General features: G+C 35.3%; 3 protein-coding genes across 5 annotated transcripts; 2 read left to right on the top strand and 1 right to left on the bottom strand.

Moving 5' to 3' along the window:
- Positions 1 to 313: 313 nt before the first annotated feature.
- LOC128862468 (coiled-coil domain-containing protein 102A) lies at positions 314 to 16,138 on the bottom strand. 3 transcript variants are annotated; one of them, XM_054101113.1, is made up of 12 exons: positions 15,777 to 16,138; positions 15,605 to 15,715; positions 15,280 to 15,473; positions 15,104 to 15,209; positions 14,959 to 15,049; positions 14,760 to 14,898; positions 13,357 to 13,450; positions 13,160 to 13,291; positions 12,772 to 13,086; positions 3,200 to 3,366; positions 2,137 to 2,959; positions 314 to 505 (listed from the first exon to the last, which is right to left on the bottom strand). In XM_054101113.1, the coding sequence occupies exons 1-12, from the start codon at positions 15,864 to 15,866 to the stop codon at positions 497 to 499; spliced, it is 2,271 nt and encodes a 756-aa protein (XP_053957088.1). In that variant the 5' UTR covers positions 15,867 to 16,138; the 3' UTR covers positions 314 to 496. The 3 variants fall into 3 exon arrangements, with proteins under 3 accessions (XP_053957088.1, XP_053957091.1, XP_053957089.1); XM_054101114.1 differs by lacking the exon at positions 314 to 505 and adding an exon at positions 696 to 2,025; XM_054101116.1 differs by lacking the exon at positions 2,137 to 2,959 and having other exon boundaries at positions 326 to 505; positions 15,777 to 16,128.
- LOC128862469 (glutaryl-CoA dehydrogenase, mitochondrial) lies at positions 10,073 to 12,629 on the top strand. Its single transcript, XM_054101117.1, has 2 exons — positions 10,073 to 10,817; positions 11,713 to 12,629. Exons 1-2 carry the CDS (start codon positions 10,334 to 10,336, stop codon positions 12,504 to 12,506), a joined length of 1,278 nt encoding a protein of 425 aa, XP_053957092.1. The 5' UTR covers positions 10,073 to 10,333; the 3' UTR covers positions 12,507 to 12,629.
- Positions 16,139 to 16,858: 720 nt separating the features above from the next.
- LOC128862467 (40S ribosomal protein S3a) lies at positions 16,859 to 18,217 on the top strand. Its single transcript, XM_054101112.1, has 2 exons — positions 16,859 to 17,253; positions 17,645 to 18,217. The coding sequence occupies exons 1-2, from the start codon at positions 16,913 to 16,915 to the stop codon at positions 18,108 to 18,110; spliced, it is 807 nt and encodes a 268-aa protein (XP_053957087.1). The 5' UTR covers positions 16,859 to 16,912; the 3' UTR covers positions 18,111 to 18,217.
- Positions 18,218 to 23,206: the final 4,989 nt, after the last annotated feature.

The raw sequence follows: 23,206 nt of genomic DNA, 5'->3' as shown, positions 1-23,206 counted from the left end.
AAACTAAATATAGAAGTACATATGTATGTATATACATATATTTATTTATGGAGTGTAATGTGTAAAATTGTGAAGAAATTCCTGCCACAATATAAAATACTTATGCGACATTGAGTCGGAAAGGGATGATTTTAAATATAATACAAAATTTAATTGTCAAAACTCATACTTCTTATTTTTAAAACATCCTTTTTACTTTGGAGCATATCATGCAGTTAAATGAAAAAGGCGACATATGTATGTAGTTTGTTGCATATATTCAAGAAAATCATGAACAAATTAGTATAGCTTAAAACTAACTTTAGAAGTATGTATGTATGAATATATGTATATATATTATATTTATTTAAATAGTCGAATGTGGAATACTTTTATGTTATTGCTTTTAAATATATGATTATATATTTTTAGTGTTTAAAATCGATCGATGATTTAAATTCCCTCATCACTGTTTCCTTCAGTTTCATCGTCTAGTAGTAAGCTCGTTGAGCCGTAATTACGGAGTCTGTGAAATTAAATTAAATTTTACTATAGATTTTACATAAAGTTTTATGATATTTAGGATTTATCAGGCGTTTTGCGAATATTAGTGTGTGGAGAAAAAATAAAAACCAAAGATTATAGCTGTGGTAAATATAAGCAAAGAATATAAATATTAAGTTTTTATTTACGAATATTTTTACAAAAAAAAAAAAAAAAAACAGCTACGGACATAGAAATAGCATACTTAAGGTATCCCCTATATGAATAGTTATTTCTTAGACGATTAACTGATATTCTTACATATTTTTATGCCAATGATAGTATAATAAGTACCGTTAATTTTTAATAAATTTTTGCCATGTTTTACTCGAAATGCATACTGTTGCGTTGGACAACAAAATAACACAGTTATATTTCAATCATAAGTAATTTTTTCGGTAAATTCTGGTTGGTTATAATTATAAATATACATATTTGTTTCCTTTAAAAAATTGTTTTCCTTTTAAATCTATAATTGGCGCTTAAACCATTTTTTGGTGTTTGGCCTAGCTCCTTCCCCTATTTGTGGTGTGCGTCTTGATGTTGATCCACAAATTGAGGGACCTACAGTGTAAAGCCGACTTCGAATGAAAAATGTTCTTTTTTATGAGGTACTTTCTCATGACAGAAATACACTCGGAGGTTTCCTATTTCCTGCCGAGGGGCGACCGGTATTAGAAAAAACTGTTCTTATCATTTCGGTGTTTCATGCATAGAGATTTAACATATACACTTCCGAATAGTAGGCACATATTAGTCAATAGTCGTATGGGTTGGAGCGTGACTACCATTCGGAATTTAGAGAGAACGTAAGTTTGAATCTCGGTGAAACACCAATATTAATAAAAAGTGTTTTCTAATAGCGGTCGCCCCTCGGCAGGCAATAGCAAACTTCCCAGTGTATTTCTGCCATGACAAAGCTCCTCCTAAAAAAATATCTACCGTTCCGAGTCGGCTTGAAACTGTTGGTCCCTCCATTTGTGGACCAACATCAAGACGCTCAACACAAAAAGGAGAAGGAGCGCGGTCAAACACCCAAAAAGGGTGTGCGCACCAATTATATACATATATATTAGGTATATATATACACATATATATAAGTAATTAATAAACAAAATTTACCAATTTTAAATAACTAATTTCTGTTTTTCTTGCTGATCGCTAAAAGAGCGCTATTCAGTGTCTCTTTCATTCCGATTTTTCGAGCTCCTTAAAATTTTAGATATTAAATTGTTATTTATTTTGCGTTTTTTTTATAATACCGAAATAGAAGAATATAATTTGAGCAAAAATAATTGTTCTACTAGATCGTCCAGTAAAAATAATCATTTTTATATGCTATTGTGGGAAAATGGGCTATTCCTCTGTCCATAGCTGTATATAGGTATGTACATATATTTGTGATACTAAAATAAACTCAAAGCATACTTACATACACTTAAACGCATACAACTTTAAATAAGATTTGTTAATAAAAGTTATTAGTATTGTTTTTATAAATCACTGTAAATAAAATAAAAAATAAAAAAAAAAATATTCAGGCACAAATAAAATACACGCCCGAATGCAATCAGAAATCAAGAGTTTCCCAAGTCACATGTGTGCAGTGCTTACCTCATCATCAGACACTTTGAGGCCATCTAAATTAATACTGTTCCTTGCATAACTGCCACAAGCACTACCTCCGCCGCCATTACCAGCATCCATTCTGGCATATTGGCCAGTGCTGGCGGCACTAGCAGTACCACCAATACCGACCACACCTGCTACACCAACACTGCCACCACCAGACGTCGAGGAATGCGAATGATCATCATTAAATAATTGGCGATTTATATCATCTTTACTTGTATTAGGATTTGAATTCGAAGTCGCAATCGAATTCGAATTCAAACTCGCGCTGCCACTGCCACTCCCGCCACCGCTAATGACCATGCCCGAGTTGGTGGTCGTTTTTAGTGGCAATGCCAGATTAGAGCGATTACCACCAGTCTGTTGTTGTTGGCCAGCTTGACCACCAGCAAATCTACCCGATGATCGTTCACGCTGCTCGCGCTGGCGGTGATGATGTTGGTGCTGTAGATGTGATGGATTATCAAATTTTTGTTTGGCACGCTCGAATTCGAGATTACGCGATTTCGACTCAAATATATTCTCTTCCAAATGTGACGGTTTTGCATCGAAAAAAGTGCTGGTTTGTTGCATCAAGGTACGTTCAGTGTGACTTGAGCGTTTCGGAATGGCCACTTCGGCAACACCACCACCATTTGGTAAACTACTAGCCGCATTGTGGCTATGACGACTACCAGCTGGTTGATCATCGAAAATCTGACGTAGATCATTAATATTGGGCAAGCATTCACTAGGAATTTCTACAGCGATCTTGTTGCGCAACTGTACACCACCGATGGTGCGCAATTGAGGACTGTGTGCACGTCTTACATTTTATATATTTAATGTACATATTTATGTATATAAATGTGTTTGGAATGAGTAAACCGTAAGCGTTTCGATTTAGACAAAAAGTATCCATTACAAGAAGCAGCAATCCGAAATGTTAATTGAAAATGTAACCTTTTTAAACAGTTAATACATACAAGGGTTTAAAAAAGCGCCAACACTTCGACTTTAGAGCAAACAAATTGTGAAATGTTAACTTTATTAGATAATGACAAACCTGGTTTGTAAATGTTGTATTTGCACTTGCAGTCCTTCGGTTTGGCCAACTAATTCGTCATTGGTGCGTTGCAAGCGGCGTACTTGATTTACAGCCGAATCTAATTCATCTTCAGCACCAGCTAATTCACGTTTCAACTCTTCCACTCGCTGACGTAAACGTTTTACCTAAAACAACAGTTAACAATAAGTTTTTATTTATAGCTAAAAAAAATTAGAAATTACGAATTGTAAAAAAATATTTGTACTCAAAGCATTGGTCTACTACACCCTTTATTGGATGTTTGTGTTTTCTCCAATTTGAGGTGTAAGACTTTCGTCCACAAATGGAGGGCCCTACAGGTTTACACCACCTTCGAATGGCAAATGGTTCTTTATGAGGAGGAGTTTTTTTCATTTTATAAATGCACTCGGAGGTTTATCACTTACAGAAGTGGCTTTTGTTTACCACGGTCAGGGTTTCCTATGCATTTTATTTGATCGTGACTTGATTTTCATAGCAGAAAGTTTGGAAATAAATAAACTGCCTTAAAAAGCACCATTATAACATTAACTGTTGAATAGTTTCCCCAAATGGAGGGCCCTACAGGTTTACACCATCTTCGAATGGCAAATGGTTCTTTATGAGGAGGAGTTTTTTTCATTTTATAAATGCACTCGGAGGTTTATCATTTACAGAAGTGGCTTTTGTCTACCACGGTCAGCGTTTCCTATGCATTTTAATTGATCGTGACTTGATTTTCATAGCAGAAAGTTTGGAAATAAATAAACTGCCTTAAAAAACACCATTATAACATTAACTGTTGAATAGTTTCCCCATTTTGCGAACACAATACTTGCACAGGCCATCGATTTTTTCCTTATATCTAGTACTAAATTAAATGATTTATTTTATAATGAAATCAAATAAAGTAATATAATCTCACAGATATTCTATTGAAATAAGTATTTTAAGAAATAATAGAATAGAAACGTTAACTTTTAATTCAGATTTTATATATATATACATATATAATTGGCGCGTACTCCCTTTTTTGGGTGTTTAGCCGAGCTCGTCCTCCTATTTGCGGTGTGCGTCTTGATGTTGTTCCACAAATGGAGGGACCCACAGTTTCAAGCTGCCTCCAAACGGCAGATATTTTCTATGAGGAGCTTTTTTATGGCAGAAATACACTCGGAGTTTGCCATTGCATGCCGAGGGGCGACCGCTATTAGAAAAAACTTTTTATTAATTTTAGTCTTTCACCGAGATTCGAACCAACGTTCTCTCTCTGAATTCCGAATGGTAGTCACGCACCAACCCATTCGGCTACGGCGGCCGAAGATTCAGATTTTACCTTTTAAATTAATAATACAAAAGAGTTTTTTTTATAATATATAATATTTAAAAAATCTATTAATTGTTGATTTTTTTTTTTAATATGTAAATATACATTTTTATTAGTTTTCTTGAAGATTTGTTAGTACAATCTGTTTTACTGATTTAATATTGTTCTGATAGACTCACTTGATGAGCTCCTCATTTATATTAATGAACAATTTTTATTGAGGAAAAATCTTTCCCTGCTGCTCTTGCTTCTAACTTTTCAACTTACTTATTATATGCACATTAGGATGCATTATAAGATTTATTATATTCCAAGACTTCCGCCAAATTATTGGTATGGGAATAATTGGGTATTAAATAATACATGATATTATGGCAGCATCTTTTAGCCAGCATACGGATTCCTCTGACGAAAAATTCGAGTTCCTTTGACTTGATCCATTCATTGAGCCAGTTTGTGATGCTCTCGTTAGAAGTGAACCGCTCCCCAATAAGGGCTGACTGCATCGATCGGAACAGATGGTAATCCGACGGTGCAATGTCTGGGGAATACGGCGGGTGGGGCGAGATTTCCCAATTTAGCCCCTCTAAATATTTCTGGACCGATTTAGCAACGTGTGGTCTGGCGTTGTCATGCAGCAAAAACAGTTTGTCATGTCTACCGTTCCATTCCGGCCGTTTTTCTTTGAGAGCTCGATTCAATCGCATTAGCTGCAGTCGGTAACGATCGCCAGTGATGGTTTCAGATGACACCCTTCTGATCCCACCAGATGCACAACATAATCTTTGAAGCATGAACGTTTTCTTTCGCTGTCGATGGACCTGGTTCACCTGGCAGGCTTCAACTTTGTCAACGCTTACGGTTATCATAATAGATCCATTTTTCATTGCCAATGACGATGCGATGCAGAAACCTTTTCTTTTCTGCCGTTTAAAAAGCATCTCACACTTCACCAAACGTTCTCGACATCCCTCTCCTTCAATTGATGTGGCACCCAGTTACTTGGTTTCTGGACCATTCCCATCGCGTGCAAACGTTTACCGACGGTTGATCTATCAACATCAAACTCTTTAGATATATCGGTAAGGGTTCGACATGCGTTGAGTATCTTCGACTTTTTTCGGTGCCCCCTCGCGATCTTTATCACTCACGTCTAAATTGCCACTTTTGAAGCGTCGAAACCACTCTCCAAATTGCATTTGATGGAACGTGATTACCGTAAATATTGATCAATATACGGCACGTATCAGCTGCACTTTTCTTTAAAAGCTCATTCTGAAGCTTCACTTCCCGCAAATGCTGTTTTTTTCGGGACGAACGTAGACATTTTTGACGTCAAATAAAAAAAGGATCTTTACGTTTGAAACGATTTTCAACTACTGCGACACCTTCAAATCACAAGTAAATTACTTGAGCGAACACAAAAATAGTATCAGCAGCGAGGGCGGAAACTTATTCCCATACCCAATATTTATGATAAATACTATTAAGATTTACGGGAGCCTAACCGAAATGAACGTACCAAAAATCTCATTATTTTGATTCCATTGATCATTGATTCATTTCAAGCTAAAACTCTTCTCTCGTCTGATGGTTTTTTTTTTATATTTTCAAAGCTAAGTATATATATTTATAAAAAGCTGGATTTTTTTAGGTATTTTCAAGTAGGTCCAGCTCACATAAATCTCAATATTTTTCCGAACTGGCGCAAAGTCTCAAAATGTAATATAACAAATATAATATAGCAAACTTTATAAACCGCAACTTGTTTTGATGAGACACCCTTAATGTACGTAGTACATATAGTAGATGTTAACGTGTTGGCCGAAAATAAAGAACTAATAGTTTCTCCTTTTTTAATATGGAAAGGAATGCCCGTCAGCAAAAAATAAGAAAAATATTCAAAAATCAACGCGTTTTTTGAGAAACTTCAAATTTGCCAAATTAAATTTATTATTACCAAAATTGAGTGGGCTACAAAACAACATACTCGGAATTTTCTAAAAATTCTGATTAAAAAGTGTAATGTTGTAATAGCACAAAGTTCGAAATTTGGATTGGAAAATATTTAACATTACGCAACACGCTTTGAAAAAAAGTAGAATAGGGGGGTTAGGGATAGGGAAAACAGCACCCGGATGCTTATAAAGGGTTTTTCAATAAGGGCGGGTAGATGTTGAAATGGAATAAAATGGCGTTTGCTGTGTCGTCTAGGTCTATATGGTTCAATATAAGCCATAAGAAATTGGAAGGGCCACCACGTCTACCGAAAAATGGGCGCAATGCGCGCAACGTTTGCGTTAAAGAACACTCATTTTGATAATAAAGTTTTATCATTTGAACGTGCTGTTCAATCGTGCAACTTGCCATGATGATTTGGCATAAGCAACTGAATAATAAACAAAAGATTTGAGTGATGTCACCAAAACAAAATGGCTGCCACAGGGCGCCAAAATCGATCCGCGCCAATTGAAAAACCCTTTAGTTTTTAAGAAATTTATTGTTAGAGTTGTGTAATTTTGCGAAAATTTGATGTTGCCAGACACCTCAAATAAGAATGAAGTTCGAATGCAGAGACATTCACTGGAAGGATGTTTGTATATCTGGAGTATTTTTTGCTTATGTTTAGAACATAGAAATATTTTTGAAAATATAAACATTGTTTTAAATGACAAAATGCGTCGCAGAAGAAAATTCGGAATAAAAACCACGCCTTTGTCTGGATTATATTAAACACGCATATGACTCACCGAAACTTGAAAAGAATGATATAAAAGGTATCAGAAAAAATAATAAAGTAATTAAAAACTAAAAAGTACAGTTTATAATTGTATTGTATTGCTTCAATAAGCTTTACAAAGGGGTATTCGTGGTTTTTGCATAGAACTCCTTTTCGCGTGGGCGATCTTCGGGCGCGCTCCAAAAATTAACCCTTCTCAGTCCAACTCCGGCTACGCCATCCACAGTATTTTTGCATAGAATTCCTATCCGCGTGGGCTGCCTTCGGGCGCTCTTCACAATAATAACCCTCATCAGTCCAACCCCGGCTACGCTATCCACAATATTTTTACGTAGAACTACTTTCCACGTTAAAATCATTAAACCAAAAATTAAAACGTCATATGCATGCGTGTAGTATGAAGGCAGGACACTAAATTGAAATACTTCCCTTCTGTTGTTGTTGTAGCAGTAACTTTGCTACAACTTCACTTTTGTTCGTATTTTAATCTTCATTTGCAGGCATCTGGCAACATGGTACTGTTGTCAATTCCAATGAATTGATGTTCTCGTTTGAAATTGTAAAGTATTGATATTGATAAATGCTTTGCATTTAATTTTCATAGAAATATTTCTAATACGAGTAAAAACATCCGTGTGACTGTATATTTTATGAATTAAAGTGGAGTTTAGAAAAATATACTTTATAATGTGCCAAATTATAGTGAAGTTCCTGAAGGACCAAAAATTGCAAAACTATTATTTCTGAAAATTGGGAGTTGTAAAGGTTATTCCTGAACCACTCCCTAACATCTCCACAAAGTTTCATTAAATAAATTATTGTACTTTGCCTAAAATTGTCCACGTCACATTGTACTAAACAATACCCATTGGATTTATAGGGTTTTATAGGAGAATAACTTACATACATGTATTTTCATAAAAAATTTATATATGACACAAATAAATTGTCAAAACTTGTCAATAAATCTCGGTGCTATGGTTATTTTACGAATTCAAGGAGAATTCATATAAGATCTACCGCTATCACCTTGTATTCATTCGTATGCATAATATCAAGGCGAATTTATTACAGGTGACAGCAAACACATATAAGTAAAACCCTACATGTATTTGTTGTTGCGTTTGGTGCAAGCATCATGTCAAAATCAGCAAGCAAATGTAAACATACGAATGGAAACATACCAATACATACAAACAAAGCATATCATTTTGACGTAAGCCATACCTACGGCGAAAAATTCAGCTGGGTGAATGCTGTCACCTTATTAAATCCACCTTGCATAATACACCCCATTTACACGATGTCTCCACTGGAAGGGAAACACTGGAAATTCTCTTTTCATGTCTCATTCGCGGGCACACGGGCAGAAATGTTTTCGGCGACATTTTGACATTTAATACTTTAGCATCGTCTGATTCGGATGTATTCTAGCACGCGCTTACATGTAAAGCAGAGAGCGTTCGACAACAGTTTCTTAAATATATGAATGAAAAATGCAAACTGGTTAAATAATAAATAATTTGTTGGTTTTTTTATTGAAATATATTTATAAATTCTTATACTTGAATAAAAAAAATTAAATTAAAAATACTTCATATGTAAATAATTAACTTAAAATTAAACTGAGTATCTAGAAATGCAGGGAAAAATTAGAAATCAACATAAACATGTCCCATAACTATTTTAAATTATACTACTTTACTAGCAAAAATAATTGTGCATTTCCCAAGCAGCGTTTGTATGTTTGTCATCGTTGTTATCTTCCGTTTGCTTGAAAACCAACACATAACTTAGAACTTTCTTCCACGAAAGAAGAAAACGAATGAAGCAACTGTCAAAAATTGCTTTAAGATTGGAAATACGAATAAGAAGCACAAAGCGTGTCGCCAGTACAGGAGACAAATTCCCTTCTCTCTTCCGCGGCCGTCCTTCACCCCCGAACAAAATGTTTCCCTTCCAGTGGAGACATCGTGTAAATGGGGTCATATGCAACAATGATTCAAGGCGAATTGAGTAGTGGAGGTGGCGCCATTAAAAACCCTTACCTTATTTTTCGCGATTTTGACAAGTCTGACGTCAGCTCCCTTCGCAATTCAAAACAAACAAAAGTAGGAGAAATTGCATGTTTGTGAAAATTCAGTGAATGGCTTGGTAATATTGTGATTTTTGTGATTAAAACTACTTAAACTAATGCAAACGAAGTGCCGTGTGTTAAATTGTTAAAGCACAAATGAATATAAAGCCTCCAAACGCAGTTTTATGCGTTTTTATGCGGAAGACGTCGAGGCTAGAAAGTATGTGTGCGTGCGTATAATTCTTGTGTTTGGTTGTTTCCATTGCTTTTGCCTACCTTTCTTCTTCACAAACAAATATACGCACACACACATACTTTCTTACCACGCCGTCTTCGGCATAAAAACGCAAACAAACTGCATTTGAATATTTTATAATAACTTGTGCTTTCAGAATTTAACACACGGCAGCGAAGGGAGCTGACATCAGACTTGTCAAAATCGCGAAAAATAAACTGTTTTTTAAGGGCCCCTTTGATACTCAATTTGCCTTGATCTTCAATGGTATTTCAATCAAGAATGATAAAATGATTGTACTCAAAGTCACCAACGTAATCGTACGCCCGTATCACGATGAAACAACGATCTACGATACTACGGAACGAAACGGTGGTGAGAATTGATTCACATGGGGCTATCATTAGTTTAATCGTCTCAGCTGATACGGGCGTACGTTTACGTTGGTGAGTGTGAGCACCATAACAGATATTCAATTCGCCTTGTATTACAATCTACAGTATGAAATTCATAACATTTAAGATCATACTTATAGGAATGTAGAATGAGTATATTTTTTGAAGATAGTATTTACGAAAAATATTATCGCAAGATTTAAATTGGCCACTGTTTTAAGTGAACAATCGTAGAAGAGCACGCAAGCGGTGTTGACACATTTAATAAGAAGATTAAATGTATGGGGAACAAACAAATAATCATTGCAAGTAGTGTAATAAATTACTAAAGATTTTGAGCAGATAAAAATACAGTTGATAATGATTACAAAATACCTCCTATCGGCATTGCGTCCGACACCACAACTCTATGCAAGAACAGTTTTTGCCAAAAAATTTGCAACCACAGCGGATCCACCAAAATTCGATTGGCATGATCCACTCAATTTAGAATCACAGCTGACCGAAGATGAGATCGCTATACGAGACGCATTCCGTAGTTATTGTCAAACAAGTCTGTTGCAGCGTATAACTGCTGCCAATCGCAATGAGGTGTTCCACAAAGAAATTATGGAAGAAATTGGCAGTTTTGGTGCTTTGGGTTGTACACTACAAGGTTATGGCTGTGCCGGTGTATCAAGTGTGGCTTACGGTTTGCTGGCCAGAGAGATAGAACGTGTAGATTCGGCTTATCGATCTGCCTTGAGCGTGCAGAGTTCGCTGGTGATGGGAGCAATTTTCGATTATGGTTCTGCTGTGCAGAAGGAAACTTATCTACCCCGTATGTCTCAGGGCAAACTTATTGGTATGTGGTAAACCTTTTGGTAGAAAATAGATACAAATGATGTAAGTATAAGTAAAATCTTCCGCGGTCGCCATTAATGAAAGAGATGGTACGTGATTACCATTCGGGAGTGCCTAGGTTCGAATCTCCGCGCATGAAACCCCAAAATGATAGAAAGTTTTCTCCTAATAGCGATCGCCCCTTGGCATGACAAACCTAATAGTGTATTCCTACCATGAAAAAACTCCTTATAAAAAAATATCAGCGTTCGTAGTTGGCTGTTCCATTTGTGGAACAACATCAAGACGAACACCACAAGTAAGATGAAGAGCTCGCCCGAAAAAAAGGGTGTAAGCACGAATTATATATAAATTCGTCCATGATATGCAATTATGTAAGTGAAGGCAGTTAATGTAGTAGTTTCGATGCGCCGGGCTAAAAAAGGTAACATATTTGCTAAGTAGTTTTTATGGCTAAGCATAGAGATACATTTCCATAAAGAGCTTCCTTTGCTGTTCCAGTCGGTTTCGAAAGGGTTGCATTCTACACGGACATTAACACTGGAACTTAACATTAACACTGGAACATCTTAACTGAAAGAGAGCAATCCGCTGCCAAATCCGAATATTCTTCACTTGTGCACATTGCTACGGCGGTAGTTAGTTTTTTTTATTGTAACAACATAAAACAACAATACTTTTTAGGGAATGTTACTAGACAGTTTTTGGTCGGATATGAATTCGGATGGCTCTATTAACGTAAAACCGATTGAAGGGAAAACTCACCAGTTGCTGTATAGAAAATCAAGACATGCAAACAAATAGACTTAAGATTAATTCTCCAAAATAACGGTCTTGCTATTATTTCTAACATCTACATTAGAAAACTAATATTTATGAATTTTAATTGTTTATAGGGGCATTTGGTTTAACTGAACCAAATCATGGTAGCGACCCAGCCGGTATGGAGACGCGTGCGAAATATGATAGTGCCAGTAAATCATACATTATAAATGGTTCGAAAACATGGATAACAAACTCGCCAATTGCGGATGTTATCATTATATGGGCAAAATGCGAAGATGGCAAAGTGCGAGGCTTCATAGTAGATCGGGCACAATCTAAAAAGGGCTTATCCACACCTGTAATTGAAGGGAAATTCTCACTACGTGCCTCCACCACCGGAATGATACTGATGGACGATTTACATGTGCCGGAAGGCAATCTATTACCAAATGTGGAGGGTTTTAAGGGACCATTCGGCTGTTTGAACAATGCGCGCTATGGCATTGCTTGGGGTGCATTAGGTGCAGCGGAGTCATGCTTGGAAATAGCGCGCCAATATACACTAGATCGGAAACAATTTAAGCGTCCACTGGCCGCAAATCAATTGATACAAAAGAAATTTGCTGATGCACTAACCGATATAGCATTAGGTTTACAAGCTTGTCTACAAGTGGGGCGCCTTAAGGATCAGAAACTGCATACTCCTGAAATGATTTCACTTATCAAACGAAATAATTCTGGAAAGGCTCTAGATATTGCTCGCACTATGCGTGATGTTCTTGGTGGTAATGGTATATCCGATGAATATCATGTTATACGACATTGCATGAATTTGGAAGCGGTCAATACATATGAAGGAACACACGATATTCATGCGCTTATTCTTGGACGTGGTATTACAGGAATAGCAGCGTTCGCTAATTAAAATTCGATTGATATGTTCGTATTTATCTGCATTTATTTTTTATGTATCTATACTTTAAAAGACCACTAAGATTGGAAATATCCGCAAATAGATCATAATAAAATAATTTTGATACTTTTAAAATTCACACTTTTTAATTTCTCAATTCGGACTAATATTTTCTTTCATTAGAGGAGGTATTTTGTAATGGAAAGTAGAAACTCTCAGTTTTTATATATGGATATATGCACATAATTCATTTGTAAAGGTCAAATAGAGTACATACCTCAGCTTCATATTGTTCTGCTCGACGTACGGCATGTCCTAACTCTGTATTAGTTTCGGCTAAAAGTTTCTTCAATTTGGAATGTGATAGTTTAATCTCACTAATTTCTTTATTGCGATCTGACAACTCTTGTTGTAGCGCGCGTACTTCAACGTCATTCGCCTGCATGGGACGCCCTTTACGTTCGGAACGCTCTTGATAATCACGTACTTCAGCTCGTAACTTTTTGTTATCGCGCTCCAACGCAAGTTTCTCAGTTTCGAGACGCTCACGTTTACCCCATTCGGAAGCATTTTCAGCCTGTAGGCGTTCCAACTACATAAAAAGTAGTAATTAACTAATTTAGTAAAAAATAACTATTGTTCAATTAATATTCTCTGGGATTTACCTCAGTTCGTAGTTCTGCCAAACGTCTTTCCAAATTTTCTCGCGACGCAGATTCTTCTTGCAATGAATTATTTATTATACGCATTTCAGCACGGTGTTGTTCCTGTAGTGTCAGCAATTCACGTACAGCTTCCTATAAAACGATAGGGTTATTTATGAAGGAACTCATTTATTTTAGTAATTTCAATTGTTCATCACCTGCTTAGCAAGACGCAGCTCTTCTTGACGATCTCGTACTTCTTGTATCTCTAAAGTTAATTTTTCAATCGTTTTGTGTAAAATATTTTTTTCTCTGTAAATATAAAAAATTTAATTAGTAAAATGAAATTTGTAATAATTGTTTCAATATTTTCATACACAAAAAGGGCGAAAAGAGAGCGAAAGAGTACCATTTCATCACAAGTGATATTGCAAATTTTTACTATGCAAATACATTTTTACTTGTACTAGTTTTACAGTAAGAAAAATAGCTGTGTATAATCCTAGTTTAAAATGTGGGTATCTGCATTTTTCATTGAATGAGTTATTCACATCGTTGAATTCGTATGTTCATGCAAACATCAGTTTTGTTTTTTTGTAAATAATTATTACGTTACTGACTTTTTAAATTCTTACTGTTGCAGTATCTACAGGAATAGTCGAGAAATCCTGAACTTTTTCCAGTAATTCAGCTGGACTTTTAGATTGCAGCGTATCTTCAGTATGTAGGTATGTACGTCGTTTTTTAAAAACTATTCTTGATCGTTTGATTTTGAATTGTGCGCCATGAAAACTTGCAAACGGACGCAAAGGGCACATTGTGAGAATTGTAAGTTAATCTGATTTCATTTTGCTTTAATTTAGTGATACCCTACATTGCTACACAAATGGCTCAAAGACCCCAGAAGGCACAGCTGCCAGTATGTACGACAATAAACATATAACTTAAGTGTCCGTCAAGGGTCCATCTATCAAAGAACTCAGGATGAAAAAAACAAGCACGATCCCTCGAAGCTCAGGTCTACATTATCGAAAGGGAAACTACAGCAGTACCCCTTGAAATTCCTTTAAAATGTTTTGTGCTGTTACAACAATTGCAAGACAATTTTTTACTTCATCTTTACAACTTTGGCAATATGCACGAACAGAAGTAATTGATATACGATACACTAGACAGGGCTAGTGTACTGGGGCGGCAGCCCTTGGTCGGGAAAAACCCGAGTCATTCCGGTAACGTAGAACCGGCTGCCATGGGAATGGCACAATTACGTTCTGGATATTGTAGCAGGTTAAACTCCTACTTATCCAGAATCGACCCCGACATACCAAACACATGTCCGGCATGTGAAGGTACCCCGCACGACACTAACCACCTCTTCACATGCCCCCTCAATCAGACTCATCTAACCCCCCTCTCCCTCTGGACCCTACCTGTCGAAACAGCATGTTTCCTGGGCCTACCCCTAGATGAGCTAGACGAAGACGACCGATGATATACTTACACTGACAGGGCTAACTATGCTGTTAAAACAACAACAACAACAACAAAAGTAATTGATTTAGTATTCCACAAATCAAATCAAATGTTGCAACACATAAATATAGACATAAAAACTACTCACTCTCTTTCTGCTTGCACCGTCTTCTGCCCTTCATCTAAACGCAATTGAAGCATAGAAATTTTCTGAAGCAAATACTCTTCATCAAAGTCATCTTTAGATAATTGCTGAATCAGACGTTTTTCTTCAGCCGACACTTCATCTGGTACATTTAAAATTCCGTATGTATTAATATTGGTATACAAATTTAACAAATACGTACCTATGTCAGAAACATTTTTCGGCACTGCGCCCTTTAGCACATATTCTTCAATGTCCAAATCTTTAATATCATTGCAAATTGCCTTAGTGACCTAAAATATTAAATACAATTGTTTGCTCCCTTTAAATATGTATTCCAAATGTACCAATCCATCTTCGCTGTTTACATTTTTTAAACCATCAGAGGAAATATCTGGCGAGCAGGTAACATCACGTCCATTCGCTTCAACATCTTCAGACACATCACACATCCTAAAATGCGAACATATGCATGTATTGTATTTTTGCACAAACAATTTCCCAGAAGATTTTATTTGGTTACCCTGCTTTATGAAATTGATCGGCATGTTTCATCATTAGTGTGTGGACTTTTTCCATTTCTTTTTTGAGTTGAGATATCTGCATCTCGAGGTCATTTTTCTCTCGCTTATACGAATTGGATTCCTTCATGGCTATATCAAGATTTGCCCTCAACTGTTTGGCTTCTTCTCGAGCTTTATTGCGTTCGGTGCGTACCTGTACCGAATGTTAGCATTTTAGTTGTAGATATGTAGGTAGGTGTATATCGATTTAACAAATTTACTTGTTTATAAACATCGAATCGTGACTATGGTAAGTTATATACCGGCATCAAAAATGATACATACCTTGCTCCATTTTTCGCGCCAATTAGCTGTGCAATCTGACCACCATTTCATTGTCTTTTCCATTTGGGCAGCTCGAGCCCGTGCTTCGTCCAGTTCGCGCTGCCTTTGGGCCTGATACATTTATAACTGTTATATACACAAATATGCTTATATATAATGCTAAGATGTTTACCTCGCGCGCTTCCCATTCTGTAGCATCGCCAAATCTTGGAGTTTCTGCAGCTCCACTTCTACGAGGTACAGGAACTGCGCTTTGTGACATTTTCAAATGGACCTTAATGGTCCCCTCCGGGTCTAATGAGGTTCTTAGTTATTTACCTCCTTTCTACTACAATCACAACTTACAGAACCCACTTAACAAAACAAGGACATTAATTTATCGATCGAACTTAAATTTTTTCAGAAAACAGGTATATTTGTTTTCGTTTGACTTTCGTAGTTTTCTATACACAAATATTTTGACAGCCTCCCGTTGCCTCTTCAGCACTTCTTGTAAACTTAATTCTGATTTGAAGTTAATTTGATATTCCTACGAAGTTTTTGCTTCTGGCATTCCCCTTTCTTGTGCTGCCATATGTCGATAACCCGAATAATAATATGGAGGTGTTCAGAGGTTGTTACAAAAAATTTTATAAATTCGAAATACAAGTATCTTTTCACAAACTGTAAATTAATTCCATTTGATAGTCCAGCCTAGCTCTAAAAAATATCATTGCCGAATCAGATAATCATAACAAAATACAGCTTATACAGTTCAAAATAAGTAATTAAATTAAAAAAATTAAGACATATTGACCAATCCAGCCAGAAGAAAGGCACGCTCAATCTAACCCAACTCTATCTTGAGTTTAGTAATGGAACAGGGTCCGGATGAGGTACTGTGATGATTAGAGGCTACAAAAAACCATAAGGTCGAAGTGCAAACCTCGTAAATAATCTAATCTAATCTAATTAAAACTATAATCACCGAAAGTCCTGGTCCCAAATGATATAAGAAATAATGTCGAAAGCAAATGAGAAAAAAATTGCTTAAAACAGATAAAAATAATTTGATTTTACAAGCACATATAAAACTGTACGCTTATTGTTTCATTCATACTTTAAGGGCAGATAGGTACATATGCGGATAAAAAACACAGCTCATATGGACGACTATTGGTCTTGACGGGTCTTGTGAAACCCCTATATATTTTTAAAACGATGGCAGCACAATACTAGTTACACTTCAGTGGTAGCCATTTGTGGTTTCCTTCTTTTGACATTACGACGTCAACGTGATTCGATCTTTTTCCGCTTTGAGCACTGAAGATGGCGGTCGGTAAAAATAAGGGTCTCTCTAAAGGAGGTAAAAAAGGTGGTAAAAAGAAGGTAGTAGATCCCTTCTCCCGCAAAGATTGGTACGATGTGAAAGCTCCAAACATGTTTGTAACACGCCAGATTGGTAAAACTTTAGTGAACCGCACCCAAGGTCAGAGAATCGCTTCTGACTACTTGAAGGGCCGTGTGTTCGAAGTGTCGCTGGCCGATTTGCAGAACGACAATGACTCTGATCGTTCATTCCGCAAATTCCGTTTGATTGCTGAAGATGTTCAGGACCGCAACGTGCTCTGCAATTTCCACGGCATGGATTTGACCACAGATAAGTACAGGTAAGAAAAATAAAGTGATTGGATCAAGGAAGCTAATGATTATTACCGCAGTGAAGAAACGTGCTTAGAATGCTATGTACATATATAAATACATACATTCACGTATGTATGTGCATAATTTTGTGCAGCACAAATAATGAAAAAGTGAGGTTATATAGATATACTTTTATACGGACGTATAATTCAGACAAATCTGCACATATTTATTGTGTTTTGTCTCTACGATGCTCCAAAATTAAAAATAACTGCAAGCGGCACCCTGAGGGGCTGCTTCAACGTCCCCATTTAGGGATTAGCTTGTAGACATTTTTACCAGTACCACTGTATATTATGTACATAATATACATATATACATTTAAAATGATCTTATATTTGTTGTGTTTTTTTTTAGGTCAATGGTAAAGAAATGGCAAACCCTCATCGAAGCCATTGTCGAGGCTAAGACCACTGACGGCTACATGTTGCGTGTTTTCTGCATTGGTTTCACCGCCAAGGATCAACAATCTCAGCGTAAAACTTGCTACGCTCAACAGTCTCAAGTGCGTAACATTCGCTCAAAAATGACTGATATCATCACCAACGATGTGACCAGTTCTGATTTGAAGCAATTGGTAAACAAGCTCGCACTTGATTCCATTGCCAAGGACATCGAAAAGAAATGTCAACGTATCTACCCATTGCATGATGTTTACATTCGTAAAGTTAAGGTGTTGAAGAAGCCACGTTTTGATCTGTCCAAATTGTTAGAATTGCACGGGGATGGTGGTGGCAAAGGCACTGATGCTGTAGTTTCGGCAGAAGGTGCTGTTGTCGAAAGACCCGAAGGTTACGAACCACCCGTTCAGGAATCAGTTTAAACAAAAAATTTAATTACAAAACATTCATTTTATAATGTAGAAGATATAAAGAAAAGAAAACCACCAAAGCTCTCATATATGGGAGTTTTGTAGAAAAATTTAAATAACAGCTTGTATTTATTTTTGCAAAGGTGGAAAGATAGATAGAAGGGAAGACGTTCCGATTTTTCTTTTCAGATGTAAATTCTTCTAAGGTGGTATCCCGACATTACAGTTACAAAGGTAAAGCATTTTTTCTATAATTAGTATTTTTGTTAAGTTTGTGCAATTTAATATGATGTTCTCAATATTTTTCGTCGCTGATTTTAAGTTAATGATGCCAAATTTTTTCTGATGCACGAACTTTCAATAAAATAATATTTGATCTTTGTGAACTCTTAATAATGTTGACTTTTTTTTGTTGCAGTAAGTTGGATTTTTCCATGGATACACTACTTAAATAGAAGGTAAGTTATGGTATTTTATTGTATTCGATGTTTATCTTGTGAAGCTCATGATGTTCCATTTTTATTTGCTACTCTTGAAAAGATTTGATGACAATACTTTCTGATTTGGTTTCACAAGAAATTGTTTTTTGCAGTCTAAAGATTTATTTTTCTAACTGATTTTTTTTATTGTTTCAGATTATATTAACGCTCAATATTATGAAGAGTAGAGGGCACAAAAGATTCTAAGAGCAAAGCCGACAATGATGGGCATTATGTATATAATTTAAGCAAATGGATGTTTCTGTCTTATCAAGGTTTGTATTAATACATTTTTTATATAAATCCTTGTCTCGAATTTTTTCATGATGTAATCGAATTATTTGCTACTCTTGAAAATGGTTTTGATGTGAACTTTTATCTGATTAAATTTGCTAAATTGTATATGATTTAACTAAATGCTGAAATATAAATTTAGTATCTTTCTTTTTTGCAGAGAAAATTCTACCTGCTAAATACTTTGAAGTGGATAATGCCATTTGGTAAGTAAGAGTGACGAACTCCAAAAAATTCTTAAGATTAATTTGATGATAACTTTTATTGTAACTTGAATCTTGATGTAAGTTTTACAAAATAGATAGTAGAACTGATTTTTTTTTAATATATTATAGTTTTTTATATTTTTTGTTGTTTTTTTATCTTAATAAAATATTTTGTTTATTTTGTTGCAGTTCCTTAATATTGAATGGCGAAAGTGCGTTGTCTTTATGTTTCTATGCATTTATAAGGTAAGTTAAATTTTTTTTAGGAGAGACCCTTGTGACCTTGTTCACATTGCTTAACTCAAATGATGATAACTTACCCAGCTCGCTTTGAAAATACATTGAAGATAACTGTTCCTTAACCAACGCAAAATTAGATCACTGATTGGATTTTTGAATAAACTTGTTTATATTTTCTTAATATAATTAAACTTAATTTTTGATTTTTTACCTTTCAGTACCATATACCCGCTATTTCTTAAGACGGAGAACGTGAGAGAGGTGGACTCCCAAAATATAAATCAGGTATGTTAATATTTTTCATGTATTCTTGTGAATTCAACTTGGATGATGATATATTTTCGGATTCCCCATCATTTGACTGTTAAATGACACTAAATCCTATCTGATTACTTTTCCTTATTTTTTAATGCTGAATTTTTACCTAGCGAAGAAATTAAAATTATTATTTTTCTCTTACAGATAGAGAGATGCCAATTTGACCGAATGATGTGGTATAAATCAGGTAAATATATTTTTCGTAGAAAACCAATGTATAAATATACAAAATTATCTGATGAAACTTTGACCCAGCTCGCTTCGATTTACTATGAAGAGAACTGTCCCATTATCCAACGCAAAATAAAATTGCTGACGAACTAATTTGCATTATAATATCATAAATTGTAAATATGAATTTTCAAATATGTTTTTCTTTTGTTCTAGATGTGCACACCAATGATTTATGCCTGTTTTTAATGGGATCTTAAGGAAATTAAGGTAAATATAAATCGAGTTTATAAAAGCTTACGTTATGCTTTTGTTAATATACATAATTCAATGATGAAACTTTGACCCAGCTCGCTTCGATTTACCATGAAGAGAACTGTCCCATTATCCAACGCAAAATAAAATTGCTGATGAATTAACTAAATACTGCATTTATGCAAAATATATTTTAAAAATATTTTTTTTAATACAATACATCTCTTTTTTTTTCTAGATCGACACAAATTACTTCTGATGAATTTTCCTTGATGTAAGTAAAATTAATTTAAAAAATTTATATTGTAATTCTTAATGATGAGATATTTTCGGATTCCCCATCATTTGACTGTTAAATGACACTAAATCCAAACTGATGTTGAAAATAATAATTTGCAATTGCATTGTTTTCCTTAAATTAACCATGTATTTATGTTATCTTTTGCAGAGTGGTTTGCTAATTGTTAGCATCGATTAAACGACAGTTGGGTATGTCACCCTCACCCCTTGGATTATGGAAAAAGTTTTATGTTGTGACAGTAAAATTGAGGTAATATATAAATACTTGTATATATGTTATTAGCATAACATAAGTCACCATATACAGTAGGGAGCAAAAGTGTTTCCATAGTTGACATTCTCAACTTTGTGGGCCAATAAAATGCAAACGAATGAAGCAAATCAAAAAAACCTTTTGTTCTAATAATATGTCTTTAATTCTTAACAAATTGCCGTATATGATAAAAACAAAACAGAATTAGCAAAATATTCAAACAAAAAAAAACCAAAACAACTCGCATGTGTACAATTTTGCACCTTTAGTGAACAAAATGAAATATGATATGAAATTAATATTTTGTCCACAGACCCTTATTAGCTATTACACCTTTTATTCGGTTTGGCATACTCTCGGCCAACTTCTCTATGGTTTCTTTTGGAATTCGGTTCCGTTCCAGTTCTACACGCTTCCAAAGATCGTCTAGGTTGGATGGCGCTGATTGATATTGCCCGAGCCGTCGCTTCACGATTGACCACAGGTTCTCAATCGGATTGAGGTCGGGACTTTGAGCTGCCCACTCCATCAACTTAAAATTTTGGCTTTTTAACCATTCGCGGACAATTTTGGCAGTGTGCTTCGGGTCCCCATCTTGTTGAAAAGTAATTTCCTCTTCGGGATATGCACACTTGTCCAGAAAATTTGATAGTTGGGTTTGCAAAATATTGAGGTAGTCTTCTTTTAACATTATACCATCAATTTGCTGTAATGGTCCAATGTGCCACCAAGTGAAGCATCCCCAAACTTTGACATTGCCTCCTCCATGCTTGACGGTTTGCTTCTCATGGTGTTTTTGAAGCTTGTCGCCGGGCCTATGCCAATAGTATTGCTTGCCATCCGACTCAAAACGGTTGAACTTGGATTCATCTGACCAGATAACACGTTTCCAGTCATCTAGAGTCCAGTTTCTGTGTTCCCGGGCGAATTTCAATCGAGCCTTGACATTCTCGGATAGAGCTGGTTTATTTTTTTTCACACTTGCCACATATCCAATCTTAGCCAGTGCTCTTCTAGCTGTCCACCGACTCACGTCTTTTCCTATGTCCATAGATGCCTTCTTTGGTGTTAGGAACTTATCAGATCTCATTTTTGACATCATTAGTCTGGCGTCAGAGTCTTTTAAGAGGCGTTTACGGCCTTTAATAATGTTTTTGGGTTTTTGGACCTTGGACACCACTGAATGGGAAATCTTAAGCTGATCTGCAATAGCACGAGTCGAACAGCCACTTTCAGTTAGGCTAATAATACTATTTTCGACATCAGACGAAAGCTTCTTCATTTTTTCACGGTACTTTATAGACTAATTGCTAAAATCAACAAATATGCTTCGAATAATAAGAAACACGTGATTTTCTGGATCATATAAGTGAAGAATGAACAAACAAAACATATAACGGTAAAACTGCATGTCAATTTCTGAAAAGAGAATTAAGAAATCAAACAAAAGTAAGAATAACGGAAAGTGCAAAATTGTACACATGGGAGTTGTTTTGATTTTTTTTGTTTGAATATTTTACTGATTCTGTTTTGTTTTTATCATATACGGCAATTTGTTGAGGTTTAAAGACATATTCTTAGAACAAAAAGCTTTTTAGATTTGCTTCATTCGTTTGCATTTTATTGGCCCACAAAGTTGATAATGTTAACTATAGAAACACTTTTGTTCCCTACTGTATGTAACATGCAAAAATTTTAAGCGTGATGTTATTGGCTCGAATGGCTTGATTTTTCAAATTGTCTCAATTAGATGTTAAATTGAAATTTTAAAAAATTTGGAATCGGACTTCTTTGTTTTGAAACTAGAAAGTTAATTAAATTAAATGAAAATTAATCTACAAAATTACCAGAATGAAATGCTTAATATGTATTCATCGAGCAAAATCAAAGATGTACATACATATATATATCAGATTAATAACCGATATACCGCCTCGGATTTTTATATTGATTTCTTTTGGGATATGTATGTTACATTTTTTTCTCAACATTCTAAAAATATTTAATACAATAATGAGAGGCCCACAAACTGTTGCAAGTGAGAAAAAATAATGGTAATATAGTTTTGTGTTCTTTATTCTACTTTGATTATATTATGAACAATCCATTAATACTTGTTGAACAAACATGCTTTTTTCGCCTGTAAATGGCGAATTCAAAATAGTATAACTTTTTTTATATTAATCGCAAAAATATTTTTAAAAATGGATTTTAAAGCTGAAGAGTAGTACTTTGCGATGCCGTTGTGGAAAATTGAAAAAAAAACTTTACCTTGCTCAAAAAAAAAATGTAAAAAATGGCCAAAATCTGCATTTTTTGACTATTTAACCTCAAATTGCCAAAAATCCTGACGTGCTGGAGCATTTTCAAGGTCATATTCGTTTTCAGCATAAAAGAACCTTCAGGAAACACCCATAGCGGTTTTAGAAACTATAAAAAGCGAGATTTCGCAGGCCTGTGTAATTTATGTTTTTTCTTAAAATTTAATGGATTCAACATATGCATTTAAAACATAGACCTAATGTATTAATTCTATTTTCAGGTATGTAAATTTCGGGTCAAAGGTGGCCGCCTAACTCGCATCGGGATAAT

The sequence above is a fragment of the Anastrepha ludens genome, chromosome 4, assembly GCF_028408465.1.
Source record: "Anastrepha ludens isolate Willacy chromosome 4, idAnaLude1.1, whole genome shotgun sequence".
In the NCBI taxonomy this organism is placed as follows: Eukaryota; Metazoa; Arthropoda; class Insecta; order Diptera; family Tephritidae; genus Anastrepha; species Anastrepha ludens.
This window is presented reverse-complemented; position numbering and strand designations above follow the sequence as displayed.

Bases quoted from the DNA above. Each gene is read 5' to 3' on its own strand.
- LOC128862467 (XM_054101112.1), top strand. From the start codon at position 16,913: ATGGCGGTCGGTAAAAATAAGGGTCTCTCTAAAGGAGGTAAAAAAGGT. The intron at 17,254-17,644 runs GTAAGAAAAATA...GTTTTTTTTTAG, and splicing joins TTGACCACAGATAAGTACAG to GTCAATGGTAAAGAAATGGC.
- LOC128862469 (XM_054101117.1), top strand. From the start codon at position 10,334: ATGATTACAAAATACCTCCTATCGGCATTGCGTCCGACACCACAACTC. The intron at 10,818-11,712 runs GTATGTGGTAAA...AATTGTTTATAG, and splicing joins GTCTCAGGGCAAACTTATTG to GGGCATTTGGTTTAACTGAA.
- LOC128862468 (XM_054101113.1), bottom strand. From the start codon at position 15,866: ATGTCACAAAGCGCAGTTCCTGTACCTCGTAGAAGTGGAGCTGCAGAA. The intron at 13,451-14,759 runs GTGAGTAGTTTT...TTATATTTACAG, and splicing joins ACGGTGCAAGCAGAAAGAGA to AGAAAAAAATATTTTACACA. The intron at 13,087-13,159 runs GTAAATCCCAGA...CTTTTTATGTAG, and splicing joins TGGCAGAACTACGAACTGAG to TTGGAACGCCTACAGGCTGA.